The following is a 20262-nucleotide window of genomic DNA, read 5'->3' as shown; positions in this document are numbered from 1 at the left end:
CGGTAAATACGTCCATGAAATATTTCACTCTCCCTTTTTGTATCCCTCCTCCTCCACCTCCTCCTCCTCTTCCTCCTGCCATTACAGGAAGATATTTGGAGCACAAGCGAGGGGAAAAAAGGAGGAGCACATATCTTAGCCCTGAATGTTGAACATGGATTATCAAGTGATAATAGGCTTTCTTGTCAGGACGGTGCAACTTAATCTGTTGACTGAAGGCTTTAAAAATAAAAATAAAAATCAGTCTCTGTAAGTATATAATAAGACTATTAAGGTTGTGTTCAACACATTTATATCTGCAACTGGAATTTTTACTGTGTAGTTTTAGGGAAATTTCAAGTTAAAAGTCCACACACTCTACTAAGAAATTCTCTTTGTTATGTAATAAAAAACTGCTGCTAGCTTATAGAAAATGTTGTTTTTACTATATAGAAGTTAAGAATTCTTTCCATTTAAAATGTGCGAATGTGTTTTATTTAGAAAACCAGATGTCGACATCTTTACAAATCAACTTGATTCATTGATTCACAGGATTTGTTTAAGTATTTCATTTTCATTTTTTACAGTTAAAGCCGTTGTAAGGAGAGCTTTAACATTCAGCAGATTTCAGATAGTTACTTTGACCACAAAGTAAACAAAAATAAAACGTAAATTCAGAATTCCAGTGCTCTCGGGGTGTTTTATTTTGAAAACCGGATGTCCATATCCTTACAAATCAACTGGAGTAATTGATTCACAGGATTTTTTGTTTTGTTTTGCTGCATACACCTTTGTAAGAGTATCATAAAACTACTAGCATAAAAGTATGCTACTAGCTAGTAGTGCTAGTAGTTTTATGCTAGTAGTCACAAATGTCCTGACCACAAGCTAGTAAGTCTTGTTCAGAAGTACTCGGTGTGTTTTATTTTGAAAACCAGATGACGATATATCAATACAAATAAACTTGATTCGTTGATTCGCAGTTTTTGGTTTGTTTCTTACTGTATAAATCTTTGTAAGGAGGGCTTTAACATTCAGCGTCAGGTAGTTTTAGTTTGACCACGAAGTAAACTAAAATAAAGTCAAAATTGTGCTTTCAAACGTATATTCAGAATTCCAGTGCTCTCTGTGTTTTATTTTGAAAACCGGATGTTCATATCCTTACAAATCAACTTTAGTAATTGATTAGCAGGTGTGTTTTTTTACGTATAAACCTTTGTAAGGGTATCATAAAACTACTAGCGCTACTAGCATAAAAGTATGCTAGTAGTACTAGCGCTACTAGGCTAGTAGTACTAGCTAGTAGTGCTAGTAGTCACACATACAAATAAACTTGTTTCGTTGATTCGCAGTTTTTGTTTTGTTTTGTTTTTTTACCGTATAAACCTGTGTACGGAGGGCGTTAACATTCAGCGTCAGGTAGTTTTAGTTTGACCAGGAAGTAAACAAAAATAAAGCCCTCCGTGTACGTCAGTCACTGCCCGGTCTCTGGTTCTCTCACTAATAGGATTGACTCACGGATTGACTCACAGTCCGCTGGTAAATCCCCGCAGCTTGTCGTCGTCGTCGTGCTGCCTGTGGCCGACAGTGAGACGCCCTCGCCGGGGCACAGGAGGAGGCAGGAGCGGCCTGAAGATGAGCAGCGGCGCGGGCATCGACTACAGCGCATGGGACCACATTGACGTGTCGGACGACGAGGACGTGACTTGTCCGTTCGTGGACACGCCGAGTCTGTTCAGAATGAGACACCGGGTCAGCGCTGACATGTGTAGTAGTTCCATATCCGGTTAGTTTTTTTACCTGTAGAAGTGGCTAAAAGTGTTGGTGACTACCCCAGATAACCCCTGAAGGCCTACCTTCCTAACGTTCCCCTAACGTTAGTTTTTGGTTGCCAGAACGTTACCTTGTCACAACCTTCATGCAACCTTTAGATAACGAAGGTTCCTAGAAAGTTCCCCTAGTGTTCCCTTTCTTCGTTCCGCTCATGTTACTTTTCTACAACCTTCATAGAACCTTTTAAAGAACATTCTCTAAATATTCCCAGACTGTTCCCCTAATGTTAATTTGTCACAACCTTTGTAGAACCTTTGGAGAACAATCTCTAAAGGTCCACCGAACGTTCCCGTAACCACTTTTGTACAACCTTTATCCAATCTTTAGAGAACATTCTCTAAAGGTTCCCAGAACGTTCCCCTAATGTTACTTTTCTTCAACCTCCATAGAACCTTTCGAGAACGTTCTCTAAGGGTCTCCAAAACGTTCCGCTCATGTTATTTGTCTACAACCTTCATAGAACCATTAAAGAACATTCTCTAAATATTCCCAGACCGTTCCCCGAATGTTAATTTGTCACAACCTTCGTAGAACCTTTGGAGAACAATCTCTAAAGGTCCACAGAACGTTTAGAAAACCTTTAGAGAACATTGTAGAGAAAGTTCCCAGAACGTTCCCCTAATACAACATTCATAGAACCTTTAAAGAACGTCCTCTAAATATTACCAGAACATTCCCCTAACCAGAAGGTTCCCCTAATGTTAATTTGTCACAACCGTCTTATAATCTTTAAAGAATGTTCTCTTAAGATTCCTAGATGGTTCCCCTAATGTTAATTTGCCGCAATTTTCATAGAACCTTTGGAGAATGTTCCCTAAAAGGTCCCCAGAACGTTCTCCTAATGTTTATTTGTCATAACCTTCATTGAACCTTTGGAGAATGTTCTCTAAAAGGTCCCCAGAACGTTCTCCTAAAGTTACTTTTCTACAACCGTCCTAGAACCTTTGGAGAACGTTCTCTAAAACATCCCCAGAATGTTCCCGTTGCCACTTTTATCACCTTTATCCAACCTTTAGAGAACGTTCTCTGACGGTTCACAGGCTCTGAAACGGGCTAATCAGCTTAAGTTGTGAGCGATCTGAAGTCACATGACTTAACTCGGTCATCTTTGACTGACCTGAAACCTCCAGCTTCCCCTTTTGGTTCTTCTCGTCCGTTTTCATTCCTACGTTTCCCCTAAATTGGAAATCTGTGAAAAACAAAACATTAATCTTTCGATTATGGGAAAGTCCAGATGAGATCACCGGCTGGCTTATTTGGAACACCGTGGTGTGTCATCGCTGCTAGATAAGAGCCATTCATGCCCTCACTGTGACTTTGAATGTAATCAGACATGAGTAATCAATCCATGACAGCACTCTCCCACAGTGTTTTGCACCTTCTCCTTACCTTCAGTGTCCACTCTGGTTCACCTCAGGCCAGGCTGGAGAGAATGGCCCATCTCCAGAAGAGAGGGGAGGACCTGGACAACAATTTCGCCGAGTGCAAGAAGTCTTTAGAGGACGCCCAGGGACATCTAAGGGAGCTAGAAGAAGGAGGCGAGGATGGCGACGTGGAGAGAGAGGCTGAGCTGAAGGAGGTCCGGGCCAAGTTGACTGAACTGAAGAGGGACGAAAAGACGTTCAAGAACATGATTAAGGAGCACCAGCGAGATAGAAAGAAGCTTCCGTGGAACGTCGATACTATCAACAAAGAAGGATTCAGCAAGGTAAGTGCATGTGCTAAAGAACACAGATTGTTAAAAATGGAGTTCCAGATTCCTGGTTGACCATTTTTTTGCCTCATTTTTAGAGCATACTCAACATAAAACCTGAAAAAATGGAGGAAACGGACGAGGAAACGGTGGACAAGGACAAGACCTTTGTGGACTTGTATGCAAAGGAAATCAAACACTTTGGTACGCTTCATCTCTTGATAAATCCACATAACAATTATTTTCCTTCCTTCCTTCTCCTCACCCCACCACCCCCCGCATTGTCCACCTCTTTCAGATGCACCCAGCCTTGTTCAACAATTGAGTATGGAACATTTCTGGAAATATCTGGCAACCCTAGTTGAAAACAAGTTCCCGCTAAAGGTCGGATTTGTTTGTCGTCTTTGCACCAGGTACGCTGCGACACTGGGACGACAGTCAGAAGTACCTGTCGGACAACCCGCACCTGGTGCGCGAAGAGACGGCCAACTGTCTGGTCGCCACCTGCGTTGACTCTGAGATCGATGAGGTGAGCGCGTGGATCTGCCGCACGTGTTACATAATTCAACCAGGTAGGAGTTTCTTCTTCTTTTAAATACTGCACCCCTGCAGAGACACGCACTGATGGAGCAGGTGGCCCACCAGGCCATCGTCATGCAGTTCGTCCTGGATTTGGCTCGGACGCTGAAGGTTGACCCCAGAGGCTGCTTCAGGCAGTTCTTCTCAAAGATGAAGGTCTGTCTGTCCGTCTCTTTTCTACTCCTTTAACCTCCTCTTAAACGTGGTCTACTGGATCATCTCCAGACGAGTTAACGCTGTCAATTTTGAAGGAAAAGCACCTTTTTTTCAATGAATATAACATGAAATGAATCATAAATACACTCTATACATTGTTAATGTGGTAAACGACTATTCTAGCTGCAAACGTCGTGATTTTTAATGGAATATGTACATAGGTGTATAGAGGCCCATTTCCAGTGTTCTAATGGTACATTGTGTTTGCTAATGGCGTTTTTTCAATGAATAACACATTTTGAGAAAGAAATTCAAATTTTGAGAAAAAAAAATACAATTTTAAGACAAAAAATACAATTTTGAGACAAAAAATACAATTTTGAGAAAGAACATTTTTTTTTCTAAAAAGTCCTTAATTTTTAAGGAAACTCACTTTTTCAATTAATATAACACATTTGAAATTTTGAGATTTTTTTTTTTAAATTTTGAGAAAATTTATCTTTTTGAAATTTTGAGAAAAAACATTTTTCTGAAATTTTGAGAAAAATTTTTTTTTTGAAATTTTGAGATTTTTTTTTTGGAAATTTGGAAAGTTAATTTTGTATGGTTTTTTTTAATCATAAATACACAACCATCTACTGTCAGACTGCAGATAAGCCATACCTCGACGCATTTGACCATGAGCTGGAGCTGCTGAAGGCTAGGATCCGCAGCTGTGCACGGACTCGCATGGAGAGCTCCATGAAGGAGGAGGAGGAGGAGGAGCAGCAGCAGAGACTGGGCCCTGGAGGTCTGGACCCTGTCGAGGTCTACGAGTCACTGCCGGAGGTAAAGACGCCAACAAGACGAGCAGACGATGCGGTTCATCTTAAACATCGGTGACCGTTACGCAAACGTGTGTTTGTTTTGACAGGAAATGCAGAGGAGCTTTGACGAGAAGAACATCCAGATGCTGCAGGAGTCCATGGACAAACTCCACCCTCAGGTAAATGTGTGTGTGTGTGGATCTGAAATATGAGTTCAATCAACCCTAAACCTTCACCTTTACCTCCATTCTGCCTGAAACTGGTGTCATTGTGTTCCATGTGTCATGGCTTTTGATTTACACTTGATTGACACTCCTATATATAAATACATACATATGTACATATATATACACATATTGCGTCACATTTTGGCTAAAAAAAAGGCATATCGCGGTATGTCGTCCAAAATTTAAATAAAAGTTAAAAAAAAAAAAATTGTACCGCGCTATGTTGTCCAAATTTTTTTTTCCAAAATTTTATAAAAAGGCATACTGCAGTATGTTGTCCAAAATTGTCCAAAATGTTTTTTTAAAAAGTTTTTAAAAAATGCTACTTAAAAAAAAAAAAAAAAGCCATACCACGGTATGTCGTCCAAAATTTGTCCAAAAGTAAAAAATAAATCTGTCCAAAATTTGAAAAAAAAAGTCAAAAAATTGTTTTGTCCAAAATTTTTTAAAAAAAAGTCATACCCCGGTATGTCGTCCAAAATCAAAATAAAAGTTTAAAAAAAATCATTTAAAAAAAAAAAAAAAGCCATACCGTGGTATGTCGTCCAAAATTTGTAAATAAAAAAAAGTACAAAAAAAATTGCCAAAATTAAAAAAAAAAGTCATACCACAAAATGTGTCCAAAAAAGTCAAAAAAAATGTTGTCCAAAATTTGAAAAAAAAAAATGTCAACATTTTAAGCCTTCACCTGTACCTTAATTCTGCCTGGAACTGGTGCCATTGTGTTTGTCTCTGCAGGAAGGAAAATACCACCTGAAGAGGTGCATCGACTCTGGACTGTGGGTACCAGACTCAGGAGAGGGTGATGATGATGAGGATGATGATGAAGAGAGTGGGGGTGAAGACTGAAAATGGATAAAAGAGGAAAAAAGTTTAAACTGTTGTGCATGACTTCACACACAATTCTGATTCTACTTGCTGTGTTGTTCTTTTTAAAGCACACAGGAAGTGAGTCACTCTCAGGATTGAATCCCGTTTGATTTTTACTTAAATATCTCATCTAAATCTACGTAGATTTTTTTTGACTACATATCTATTTATAAATGCCTGTTAATGTTAAACGTGTCACTGTGATGTTAAACCGTCAAGGAAGTGATCACGCAGAGTCAGCTGAGTCTTAAATCATCGACTGAGTGGTGCCATAAAAGTGAGATAATGTTTGTCTTCTTAAATGTCTCACAAACTCTCCTCTTTACCGTGGACAACAGCGCCATCTTCTGGACACATGCGGTTAAGACTAGAGGAGTGCACTCTGACTGCAGAACATGAAAATGTACAATAGGAAACACCGATGTTTGACATCATTCACCAACAGATTATACTGGGATCAGCCTCTGAAATCTGGGATCAGAGAGAAAAACAAACGTGTTCAAACGCAGTTCAATGCTAATCTCAGAGCCAATACAGCTTTGTATTGATTAGGCTTCCACATAATGATTTCAGACACTAATTAACCTGCCGGCATCTGTCAAATGTCCAAATGTACAGGACTGTGTGTTCCATTTAAAGTGAGAAATAACAGAAATAAAATAAGTTCTCGCTCAATAAACTAATCAGACATTTTTCCTTCCATAATTGATTGGTGTCTTTTGATTTACACTTGATTTACACTCCTATATATACATACATATATACATACATATATACATATATAATGTGTCACATTTTGGCTTATAAAAAGACTTATAAGGCTAAAAAAAACAGTCATACCGTGGTATGTCGTCCAAAATTTAAAAAAAAAAAAGTCAAAAAAAAATTTGTCCAAAATTTGAAAAAAAAAGTAATACCACGGTATGTCGTCCAAAATTTGTCAAAAAAGCTAAAAAAAAAAATCCGAAATTTGTCAAAAAATGTTTTTTCCAAATTTTGAAAAAAAAGTCATACTACGGTTTATTGTCCAAAATTTGTTAAAAAAAGGTAAAAAAAAAAATTTCCAAAATTTGTCAAAAAAATGTTTTTCCAAATTTTGAAAAAAAAGTCATACCACGGTTTGTTGTCCAAAATTTGTCAAAAAAAGGTAAAAAATATATTTTTTTAAAAAAGTAAAAAAAAAAAAAATCCCAAAACTTGTCAAAAAAAGTCAAAGTTGTATCGCGTATGTCGTCCAAAATTTGCCAAAAAAAGCAAATTTTTGCTAAATTTGAAAAAAAAGTCATACCACAAGACTTATAACAGTCTTAAATAGAGTGAATTTTATGAAATTCTTAACACTGCTTATATTTTCTGGAAAAATCTGATGTGAAACCCATACTCTGGACCTCTAATCTGATCTATTCTGTCTTTATCTATGACAGTGAGTGAACAAGAATCCTTATTGTGTGTGTGTTTTAAAATAAACCTGGACTCTGTGAGAGTGTGTGTGTGTGTGTGTGTGTGTGTGTGTGTGTGTGTGTGGTGGAGAGAAACGATGGCTGCCACCGAGAGAGGAAAAAACAACAACAAAATAATAAAAAAAATAATCATGATTGAAAAAAAAAAAAAAATAGGCAGGGCTACCGAGGGAGAAGAGGAGGAGCGGAGGCTGTTGTATGGGATTAATGGACACACTGTGCTTCTGTGCAGGAGGAGGAGGAGGAGGAGGAGGAGGAGGAGGAGGAGGAGGAGGAGGAGGAGGATGGGGAGGGTAGATGGGGTTCTCCACAGAGGCTGAGGAGGTGGTGGTGGTGGGTGGCTGGGGGAGACCACTGTGGCAGGGGAGAGGGAGAGGAGAGGAGAGTCAGGGAGGGAGGGATGTGCTGCTGCTGCTGCTGCTGCTGGTGAAGCCGCGGATATTCATGAAGACGCCAAATATTCTCTTCTCCCTCCGTCTCTCTGTGTGTGTCCTCCTTCCTTCCTTCCTTTCTCACTCTCCTCTCTATTCTGTGGCGGTGACAAACACACACACGCACGCACACACACACGCGCACACACACACACACACACAGACAGCAGCAGGAGATGGAGACGAGGCCCTGCCCATCTTTGCCATTGATCTTGAGGCGAGCGAAAGGTGAGTGTGTTTTTATTCTGACGCGCTCACACTCTGTGTGTGTGTGTTTGTGCGTGTCTGTGTGTGTTGTCTGCTGCAGACTGACATGGTGGCAAGGAAGTCCTCACATGCACAGTGTGTTTTTTTGTTTGCGTGTGTGTGTGTGTGTGTGAAAAGCAAAGCTGAGCTGCATATTGATGCATTGCTGCTTTTCCTTTTATTCACTGGTTACTGGTGGCCGCCATAATGTGTGTGTGTGTGTGTGTGTGTGTGTTTAATCATGTCATTGTCATATATGTGTGTCACTGTGTCACTACGGATTTGTTGATTTCTTGATGCACAGAGACGCCAGGCGTGGAAGTCCTTTCACACAGTGTGTGTGTGTGTGTGTTATTGGTGACTCTGGCCAAAAAAACCCCCCAAAAAAGAGTGGTGTCCACCACCACAATGCGACTTCAGCTCAGTCAAAAAAACGCTGAACGGCGTCCTGTACGACAGAATCAGGTCAGCTCAGACCGCTCGGAGTAATTATATAACATCAGGGAGCGTTGGTGTCGCCGTATCTGCTCAGAATTAGCTTAGAATTAGCACAGAATTAGCTAAAGTGAAGGCACAGGTTCCTGCGAGGCCATGGGTTTATGTCTCCAAGTAAACTGCATGAAGCAATAGCAATTAAAGCAGGTCAGTAAATGTTTGGTTGCACTAACTCGTCATTTCTGTTTTCTGTTGAAGCGAATCCACACCAGTGAGGAGACTCTTTAAATTCCCGCGACAACAAATCCTGGATTTTGGTTCCGCCGCCATCGCCGGGACGTCACATTCATGTGGGATCAGGTTCACAGGAAGGAGGAAACGTCATGTGAACGTCACGCCGGGTCGGATGATGGTTTTAGGAAACATGTGAAAAGGTTTTGTCCAGCTGCGACGTAACGGACCGGCTTTGTTTCGGGGCCAAGAGGAGACGACGATGCGGACGCTCGGACTCTTGTAGCCGTCGCAAAAACACGGAATGAGACGCCACTTTTGTACCCTTGACTTTGCGCCTTTGGCTCTTTAAAAACACACAAACACACACGGATCAGAGCAAACTCACCCTGGACGTGGACGTGGACGTGGACGTGGAGACGACTCTGAGGGACACACAGATGCACCTTTGTGGTTCTACAGCGTTTCCGAGCGTCTGAGCAGGAGGACGGGGGACTCGGTTCCAATGGGGGGCCGGCTGTGACCCGGTCTGACCTCGGTTTCGACCTCGCCGTGACCTCTGACCTCTCCGGTCCTGGCTCTCCACCTGCTCTGCTGCCTGGGTTCGGGAACGCTCCGCCCCGGGGCCCAGAACGAGCCAATCAGAATGAAGAAGAGCCGCAGCGTGCTGTCGGTGACTGGAGAAGAGGTGAGGCTATAGGTTATACACATAAATATATATATATATTACATAAAAATGTATAATTATACATACATATATACACATATATACATACATATATACACGTATATATACATACATACATACATATATACACGTATATACATACATACATACATATATACACGTATATACATACATACATACATATATACACGTATATACATACATACATACATATATACACGTATATACATACATACATACATATATACACGTATATACATACATACATACATATATACACATATATACATACATACATATATACACACATATATACGAATATATATACATATATACATACAAATATACACATACATACATACATATATATATATACACATATATAATATATATGTGTATATATATATTTGTATATATATATATATGTATGAATGTATATATATGTGTATATATGTATGTATGTATATATATTATATATACATACATACATATATACACATACATACATACAAATATACATACATATATATACATACATATATACATATATACACATACATACATATATACACATATATACATACATACATATATACATACATATATACACATATATACATACATATATACATACAAATATACACATACATACATACATATATATACAAATATATATATACACATATATATACATACATACATACATATATACACATATATATACATACATACATATATACATACAAATATACACATACATATATACATACATATATATACATACATACATAGATATAGATATATATACATATACACATACATACATATATACACATACATACATATATACACATACATACATATATACACAACAATATACACACATACATATATACACACATATACATATGTATTTGTTTTAGGCGTTAAAGGAGGTCTAAGAAATATGTAAAAACAACTTAAAGGTTGTGGGTTCAGTTCCCGGCTCTGCTAGTCTTTGTGCCGATGTGTCCTTGGGCAAAACACACACGGGCACATACAGTAATAAATTATGTCAAGACTACAGTCATCACGGTGGATCAGCGGTACAGCTGTTTTTCAACTTGTTGTTGTTGTTGTTGTTGTTGTTGTGGGTTCGATTCCCCCCGGCTGCGCTAGTCTCTCGATGTGATAGATGCACATATTACACAACTTTGACAGTCGTGGATCACCAAGCCACCACAAACATGCAAGCGTCTACTACACCATCTAAGCTCCTCCCATATGTTTCTCGACCAATATCAGTGAAGACAATCAGGAGTCAGAGAGGACAGTTTGTCTGTGTAAACAACGAGCCGTTTCCCCTGTAAAGCTAACGTCTCGGTTGAAGGACATAACACCGGGCATTATGCAAGTGCTCTGTTATTGATTTTGTCGAGTGTGTGCCCATGTGTGTGTGTGTGTGTGTGTGTGAGCACCTCTCCACATCTGGGCCCGGACGACGTGGAAACGCAGCATGGAAGCAACACGGGCGCTGTTGCCTAGCAACTGCTGCCATTCCCCTAGTGTTTTTGTTGCTACGGTGCTGCAGTGCAGATCAGCCTCCAAGAGCTCAGTCTGTGGAGGCCTCGTCCCAGACACACACACACACACACACACACATAATGATAATACTTGGTGTTTTCGTTTCCCGTCTATATTTAAACTGTGCCAAAAAATGACAGCCGTATGAGTCCTTACATCTCATCCTAACAACAACACAAAGACATTGGTGTGTGTGTTGTCCTCATCTGCCCTTGCTCTTCCTCCTTCCTCTTACTCACAGGGAAACGACGCAGATATAACGGGTGCCGAGGAGAAGGCGGAGTCGTCTCGCTGCAGCCGATCCTACACGTCCGGGGCCACTCTGGGGGCCGAGCTGCGCAGAGGGCGGAGCAGGCGACTCTCGCCGAGTCTCCAGGTATTAGGGCTAAGACGAGCCTTTCCCTTTGGTTTTCTGTATACTACGCTCTTAGAGATAAAAGTGCTAAGTAGAACCATGTAAGGTTCTTCGGCTTGTCTTGCAGGTAGAACCTGGAACCCTTTTGGAGGGTTCCACCAAGAGCCCTTTTAAAACCCTTTATTCAGGGAAAGGGGTTTTAAAGGGTTCTCTGGATCAAAATGGTTCTTACTGGAACCATTAGTGTTACCAAGAACCCTTGAAAAGCCCTTTCTTTGGGAAAGGGTTTTTCAGAAGCAAATGGCTCCAGGTAGAACCTCAGCCCTTCTAGAAGAACCCTTTTGGAACCCTTATTTCTAAGAGTGTACTACCACCCCATGTGACCTGAAAGTCACATTAAGTAAATAAAGTTGATCTCTAAATCACAGGTTAGTGACTCAAATGTTTTGGGCGACAGATGTAACTCACTGGAGCTTTAAATAATAATAATAATAATAATAATAGAATTACTCACCAAATACTTCTTGTTGCTTGCTTCCAAAAGAACCTCTTCAAGCAGGGGCGCAGCTTGTGAACAGGCAAGGCAGGCAACTGCTTGGGGCCCCGAGCTGATAGGGGCCCCCCCGACACTCGGGGCCTGAGGGCTGTTTTTACTGAAATGTGCAGTGACAAAAAAACAAAAAACAATGGGCGATTTGCAATGACATCTCAGTAGGAAACCCCCCCTAAAGGGGCCCCACCTCACTTTAACCTGTGTGAAGTTATCGTTCTGCAAGTTGGAAAATGAAGAGGATTATTTACAGTGTAATGCATATCTTTTTTACTAAGTTTATATAGTTTCTTAAAAGCTATTTACAGTATTTTATTGTTCTATATATTTATATTGTTTTATAATGTGGGTTCTTAACAGTGTAATGTAATCTTTTTTTACTAAGTTTATATAGTTTTATATTTTCACATACTTCTTATTTACAAGGTTTTTCCATGTTATGTAATTCCTTTCGAAAAAAATAATATTTTGAACTCATACATTGTTCAGATTACTTATAACATAATGGTGATGAACACTGGTTGGAAGGAAGGGCCCCCTGGGAATTTTTGCTTAGGGCCCCTGCAGACTCTAGAATCGCCCCTGTCTCCAAGTAAACCAGATCCAGATTGGGGCACCTGGGAAGTTTCTATTGGAGGGGCGTGGTTTCAGCGAGGGATCGGATTTGAGCAATAAGGGGGTCGTGTAGAGGGAGTGTGTTTCTTTAACGGGGCTGATTCAGCCAATGAGATCGCGCGAGGGAGATTTCGTACAACGTTCGTATACTTCAGTGGTGCCCGTGTGGACGAGGTTCGGGCCGCGGATCAGTCTGTGTGAACTCTTTGTTTTTGATCCAAACGTCCAGGTGCCGTGTTGGCTCCGCCCACGAGACCGCACCCGTTCACCGGAGATCCGGGGCAACGCGTCGCGTCCCACCACCCTCCCTCTCCGGATCCCGCCGCGCATCTCCATCACACAAGCAGACGCAGACAGGTTTAACACTTTTTTACGATTCAAACTGGTTTGTTTGTTTGTTTGTTTGTTTGTTTGTTTCTGATGAACTCACCTCGTCCTCCTTCTTTCTCCACTTTTTCGCTGCAGTTATGAAGCAGAAAACGGCGTGTCGCCAGGTCACAGCCCTCTGGGCTCTCAGAGTCCAGGCCTCACGCTGCACACTTCCTTCCCCCAGGGCCAGAGACGAGAGTCCTTCCTGTACCGCTCCGACTCGGACTACGACATGTCGCCCAAGACCGTGTCGCGGAACTCCTCCCTTGCCAGCGAAGGGTGAGGAAGAAACCATTGGGCTGAATTTATTTTTCACATACTGTATCTACTTTTATACTTAAAAACGCTGCTCTCCTTCCCGACCCTTCTCGTCTCAGACACACAGCAGAGGACTTTATTGTCACGCCTTTCGCTCAGGTGAGTCAGTTAGCTTAAAAATGACCCATTTGTGGGCCAAAGTAGTGTTGGAATAAGTACTTTGGTACACTTGGGTGATGGTACACTGTGTACATTCTGATGTACAATCTCACCGTGTGTTGATACAGGTACTGGCCAGTCTGCGATCAGTACGGAGCAACTTCACCGTCCTCGCCAACGTCTCCGCGCCAACGGTCAAGTCAGTAACCAGCTGTTCATGTCCTTGAACGGTTCACTCATGTGCGCCATCCTACATTTAAAAGAGTTAGTTCAGATTTAACCAATCACCTGAGGCCTTAAATCCATCACTTTTTTCATTTATTTTCAAATTTGTGAACGAAAACTGACGAAATAACGAAGACTGAAGTTGAAATAGACAAAAAAATCAAAATAATAGTTAAAAAAAAAATCTAAAAAACGAAAACTGTAATGATTAATTTCATACATAATCCTAATAGGTTCATATGAAGTGCATTTATATTTAATAATATAAGGAGTTGTGTATTAGTTTTAGTTTTTATTGCGTTTTGACTTTTTTGTAAAATTAGTGAGTTTTAATTAGTTTTCATTGTTTTGTTTTTTTAAAGTCCCAAAAACTTGATGAAACTTAAACTGAGATTGCGTGAAATGTATGAATGGTCGCGAGAATATTAAATACACCGAATAATGGTGAAAAGTTTGTGAACAATTCGCAATTTGAATGGTGTTTCTACGTGAAAGTATGAACGAGTGAGCAGGAGTTGAAAGATGCATGAAAATGTTGTCTTAAAATATGTCTTCGTTCATTTCTATGGGGGGTAAAAAAATCTGCGGAAAAAAAATGAATCATTTGGAAAATATTGAATATTTCGGAAAATGAATGCGTCGTGACATCGTTACGGGTCGAAAAAGTGTGGAAGAATAATAACGTAGTAGGTAAGATAGTAAAGTATAGTAATCCCTGGTGTTTTCAGGAGGTCTCCTGTGGGCGGAGTTTGCCTCAGTCCCAGGGCGACGCTGTCGGAGCAGCAGTACCAGCAGCTCGCTCTGGACACTCTGGAGGAGCTGGACTGGTGTCTGGACCAGCTGGAGACCATTCAGACGCACCGCTCTGTCAGTGAAATGGCCTCCAACAAGGTACGCGAGCTAATCACTCATCAGGCGCATAGTAATTAAAAAAAGTCTCCCTAATGTTTAAATGTATATTTATTATTTATTTAATTATGTATGAAAATAATTAACTATTTAATGAATTATTTATTTAATGAATTAATTATTTATTTATTTATTAATTAATTAATTAATTATTTATTTATTTATTTATTTATTTATTTATTTAATTAATTATTTATATAATAAATTATTTATTTAATAAATCATTTATTTATTTAATAAATTATTTATTTAATTAATTAATTAATTAATTAATTAATTAATTAATTAAATGTGTATACATAACAATTACTACATACTGAATGTAGTTTTACAAGCTGCATTTTTATGTGTCAGTAGTTATTGGCAGCACACTTTTAAAACTTTAATTTTTTTTACTTTAACTCAAGTATATTTTAGACCAGTACTTTTACTTGTACTTCAGTAATATTTTGGTACTCAATATAGTGGTACTTTCACTTAGAACATAAAATATTTCAGTACTATTTCCACCTCCTGCTTATTGTTTGTGTATTTAATTAACCCTAACCCTAACCCTAACCCATGTATAGTTACATACATATTGATACAATACACTCATGTTCATCTATGACAAAGTCATCGTTGAGCTGTGAAACATCAGGAATCAAAAGAATCCTGGACATTACAATAAGGATCTTAAGGCACTGACCTGTTTCTCCTGTGTTTGTTATCTTTGTGCCTCAGTTTAAGAGAATGCTGAACAGAGAGCTCTCCCACCTCTCAGAAATGAGTCGCTCTGGTAACCAGGTGTCTGAATACATCTCCAGCACCTTCATGGGTGAGTGAAACCAGAGCAGACATCACCATAATCTGACGTTTATGGCCAAGCAAAAGTCAACACATTCTCCCCGTGTGTCCACCGCCGCCATCCGCAGACAAGCAGAACGAGGTGGAAATCCCGTCTCCGACCCTGAAAGACAAACCGATGAGTCACATCAGCGGCGTGAGGAAACTGTCTCACAGCTCCAGCCTCTCCAGCGCTTCCATGCCTCGCTTTGGCGTCAACACAGAGCACGAGGACGAGCTCGCCAAGGTCTCGTCGTCCGTCTGGAGTTTTCTGTGTTTGTCACAGAGGAAAATGTGTTACACAATCTCTGAGCTCAGCTGATGATTTGAGTCTCACCCAGTAAACAGATTTATTCTAAGCGGTGTTTACGTAGATTTTGATGCTTTCTTCAATGAATTAGTGACATTTGTAAAGTTCAAACTTCACTTGGTCCTGTAACCCATCCTCTAAACCAGAGGTTCTCAACCTTTTTGAGTCGCGACCCCAAATTTAACATGCACGGCTGTCCGCGACCCCACCCCCCCGCCATCCACACACACACACACCGGTGTGAACGCATGATGGGTATGATGGATAAAGCACTGTCCGCGGTGCTGAAACAACGCCGGATCAATGCACCGTCGCATTTACACTTTTGGATTTTTTGAAAAACATACAGCAGCATCAAAAGGGTAACTTTTCACGCGAGTAATAGACCGACAATTGTCGCTACATCCCATCGTATTGCTGGTAGTTGAGCCGGTTAAAATGTTACCCCCCCATTGGGGTCGGGACCCCAAGGTTGAGAATGGCTGCTCTAAACTCTAAATCCAAGGATTTGGATTTAGAGTTTGGGTTAGGGTTAGGGTTGGGTTAGGGGTTAGTGTATATAAGCATTTGTTGGGGTTGTTTTTCACTATGTTTTTCCTCACCGTGTCTGTGCTGCTGAAGCAGGAGTTGGAGGATCTGGACAAGTGGAGCTTAAACATATTCAGAGTAGCAGAGTTCTCCAACAACAGGCCCCTCAGCTGCGTCATGTACGCCATCTTCCAGGTAAACACGGACGATTGTCCTCGAGCGTGCTGCTGATGTACACGGTGTACTCCTGGTGGAGTGTTTGTTTGTGACTCTGCGGCTCCTCTCCCCGTCTCCTCGTCCCCTCTCCTCGCCAGGAACGAGAGCTGTTGAAGACATTTCGAATCCCCGTCGACGCCTTCGTCACTTACGTGATGACCCTGGAGGACCATTACCATGGAAACGTCGCGTACCACAACAGCCTCCATGCGGCGGATGTCACCCAGTCCACGCACGTCCTGCTCTCCACACCTGCTCTTGATGTAGGCTAACGTGTACACACACACACACACACGTTTGTATAGCATAGCATTCATATTGAGGACACTCATGGACATCATACATTCCCCATCCACTTACCCTAACCCTAGCTCCATACCCTAACCCTTACCCTACACCTTCTCTTGATGTAGGCTAACGAGTACACACACACACACACACACTTGTATAGCACATCATTCATATTGAGGACACTCATAGACATCATGCATTCCCTAGCATCTTACCCTAACCCTAGCTCCATACCCTAACCCTAGCTCCATACCCTAACCCTAGCTCCTTACCCTAACCCATACCCTACACATGCTCTTGATGTAGGCCAACGTGTACACACACATTTGTATAGCACAGCATTCATACTGAGGACACTCATAGACATCATGCATTCCCTAGCCCCTTACCCTAAATCTAGCCCCTTATCCTAACCCTAGCCCCATACCCTAACCCTAGCCCGTTACCCTTAATCATCATGATTAAGTGCCTAAACCTAATTCTAACCCTAAAAGCAGGTATTAATCCCCAAAAATCCCTTTAAAGATGTAAAGACTTTGCCAAAATGTCCTCACTCTTTGGTTTATGTGATTTTTTTTGGTCCTAGCAAGGCCACAATACAACACAATCCCCTTTATGGCCTTATATAATACTTGTAACCGTGTATTTTCACATCCTACATGAACTACAGGCCGTCTTCACTGACCTGGAGGTCCTCGCGGCTCTGTTCGCTGCAGCCATTCATGACGTGGACCATCCCGGAGTCTCCAATCAGTTCCTCATCAACACCAGTGAGCTTCGAAACACGTAGATAAATGAACGAAAGAAGACATGTCTGGAGGCTTCTCTCACCTCATCTCTCTCTCTCTCTCTGCTCAGACTCAGAGTTGGCCCTCATGTACAACGACGAGTCGGTCCTGGAGAACCACCATCTCGCCGTGGGCTTCAAGCTCCTGCACCAGGAAAACTGTGACATCTTCCAAAACCTCACCAAGAGGCAGCGGCAGAGCCTCCGCAAACTCGTCATCGATATGGTGAGACGACGAAGAACAAAACAAACTTCTGTAACTTGTAACTTGACTCATGACTCAAGAAAACAACACATAGGTCGACAAAAAAAACATGTGACCTATAAACCAAGGTTATTATAGTTAAAGGTGCCATATGTAAGAATGCGGCCAAAAACGGTTACTACATTCAAATTAAAAATACAGAGGTCTTTTAGGTTCTGTTTTCTGACGTAACTGGCAACCCGTGGTTGCTCGGCAGCTGAGACTCTACTGACTGATTTGCAGTCTGCAAAATATATTTTTTTAATGCAAATATTTTGTCTGTACTGTTGTTGTTGGTGAGTTCAGTTTGTTATATGAACATTATTCCTGAGTCTCTGTGACATATTAGAACGATTTTATGGCCGATTGCTTTAGATTTATTACATAATGCACCTTCAAAGAAAACAAAATAACAGCAGCTAAAACCATCTCAACGTGACTTTAAAAAGAAGAATAAAAGTATTTTGGTCGTACCTGTGCTTCGTACGCCTCGGAGTGTTCGTCATATTTGACTCGGGTGCAACCTAAAGTGCGTAAAATCAAAAAAAAGTGCACAATATTAGCAACAGCATTTGTTTCTAGCAATACAATTCTGCCTTTAGCAGAAAACAAAAGCGCTAACGCTGCCATCAAAAGTGCTTTTACTGTTATTTCTTCAAGTATTTCTGGTGAAAACGACATCCTGGATCATTGTCGGTGAACTGTGTGTGTGTGTGTGTGTGTGTGTGTGTGTGTGTGTGTGTGTGTGTGTGTGTGTGTGTGTGTGTGTGTGTGTGTGTGTGCAGGTGTTGGCCACAGACATGTCCAAACACATGACGCTGCTGGCCGACCTGAAGACCATGGTGGAGACCAAGAAGGTGACGAGCTCCGGCGTCCTGCTGCTCGACAATTACACAGAGCGAATACAGGTAAACGCTGCGATAAGAGTTCGGGTTTAGATTCCACTCTGGGGATCGTGATATCGCCCATGTTGACGTGCGTGTGTGTGTGTGTGTGTGTGTGTGCGTAGGTGTTGAGGAACATGGTGCACTGCGCCGACCTGAGCAACCCCACCAAGCCGCTGCCGCTCTACCGACAGTGGACGGAGAGGATCATGGAGGAGTTCTTCCGGCAGGGCGACAAAGAGCGCGAGCGAGGGATGGAGATCAGCGCCATGTGCGACAAACACACGGCGTCCGTGGAGAAGAGCCAGGTGACCTCATCTTTGTTAGTTAGTTAGTTAGGGAACTGTTTACAAATGTGGAACACCATCTCACGCCTCATCAGGGTATTTATTTATTTATTTTTTTCCCCCTCCTCTATAGGTGGGTTTTATCGACTACATCGTGCACCCTCTGTGGGAGACGTGGGCCGACCTGGTGCACCCAGACGCCCAGGAGCTGCTGGACACGCTGGAGGAGAACAGGGAGTGGTACCTGAACACCATGCCCCAGTCTCCCTCGCCTCCGCCGGACAGACACCTGCAGCACGACCGCTTCCAGTTCGAGATCACGCTGGAGGACCTGGAGCACAACAACCACAACCATGTGCAGAAGGAGGAGGACGAGGACGAGGAGGACGAGGAGGAGGAGGAGGAGGAGGTACAGAACCACATAGAGGAGGAAGAGGATGAGGAGAATCACAACGGCACTGAGAACGGAGTCCAGGAAGAAGAGAGTGGAGAAAGAGAGGCAGAAGAAGAGGACACGGCATGTGAGGAGCATGAAGATGAAGCAGAAGATCAAGAAAACAAGGACCCGGTGGAGGATGGAGACACTAAAGAGGAGGAGGAGGAGGAGGAAGTACAAGAGGAAGGTGGAGAAAATGAGGAAGCAGAGGAAGCTGAAGAGGAAATGGATGGAGAAGAAGAAGAAGCAGAAGAAGATCAAGAAAACAAGGACTCAGTGGAGGACGGAGACACTAAAGAGGAGGAGGATCCGGAAGTGGAGGAGGAAGCTGAAGAAGAAAGTGAGGTAGATGTGGATATAGAGGACGAGACGGAGGACACTGGCGAACAAGAGGAGGGTGAGAATGAGGAGAAGGCAGAGGAAGAGGAGTCAGGAGAGGTGGAGGGAGTCGAGGCAGAGACAGACGAGAACGTAGAGGAAGAAGAGGAGGAAAATTAGGTGGACGTAAACTCACAAAATAACAGGGTCAGTGAGGAGAGGCTCGGACATCCGGAGAGGCTTCCACGGTGTTGCAGGACGACGTGACGACGAGGAAAAGACAAACCTCTCCAGAGCGAAACGCCTTCCCGGGAACAAACAGGTCGGTACAGTGACAGACGAGACGAGTCTTCATTGCCAAAATATCTGTACATCCATCACTGCCACACAGGATGAACTAGGGTCAAGGGGAGGGACGACGGGGACACTTTTATCAACTTTTGTAGCTCCTGAGAAAAGAAACAAGAAACTCCTGATTTCATGGATCGTCTCTGTAACA

The 20262-nt window shown here is 41.9% G+C and overlaps 2 protein-coding genes across 2 annotated transcripts; both read left to right on the top strand.

Moving 5' to 3' along the window:
- Positions 1 to 1614: 1614 nt before the first annotated feature.
- LOC310940606 (hsp90 co-chaperone Cdc37-like) lies at positions 1615 to 6122 on the top strand (the record flags this gene model as incomplete). Its single annotated transcript, XM_083905596.1, has 8 exons — positions 1615 to 1731; positions 3230 to 3520; positions 3604 to 3709; positions 3919 to 4034; positions 4118 to 4240; positions 4886 to 5068; positions 5154 to 5225; positions 6012 to 6122. The coding sequence occupies 8 exons, from the start codon at positions 1615 to 1617 to the stop codon at positions 6120 to 6122; spliced, it is 1119 nt and encodes a 372-aa protein (XP_083761722.1).
- A 3470-nt stretch (positions 6123 to 9592) lies between these two features.
- Positions 9593 to 19943, top strand: LOC310940605 (3',5'-cyclic-AMP phosphodiesterase 4C-like; the record flags this gene model as incomplete). The annotated part of the gene is made up of 16 exons (XM_083905595.1): positions 9593 to 9634; positions 11439 to 11573; positions 12947 to 13074; positions 13183 to 13365; positions 13464 to 13503; positions 13632 to 13702; positions 14457 to 14619; positions 15361 to 15454; positions 15552 to 15709; positions 16397 to 16495; positions 16615 to 16779; positions 17478 to 17577; positions 17666 to 17820; positions 18624 to 18746; positions 18848 to 19030; positions 19143 to 19943. 16 exons carry the CDS (start codon positions 9593 to 9595, stop codon positions 19941 to 19943), a joined length of 2640 nt encoding a protein of 879 aa, XP_083761721.1.
- Between the last annotated feature and the right edge of the window lie 319 nt (positions 19944 to 20262).

Source organism: Microchirus variegatus, assembly GCF_963457635.1.
Source record: "Microchirus variegatus genome assembly, chromosome: 19".
NCBI classification, from domain to species: Eukaryota; Metazoa; Chordata; class Actinopteri; order Pleuronectiformes; family Soleidae; genus Microchirus; species Microchirus variegatus.
Note: the sequence above shows the minus strand (reverse complement) of the source record. Positions and strands in the feature narration are given on the sequence as shown.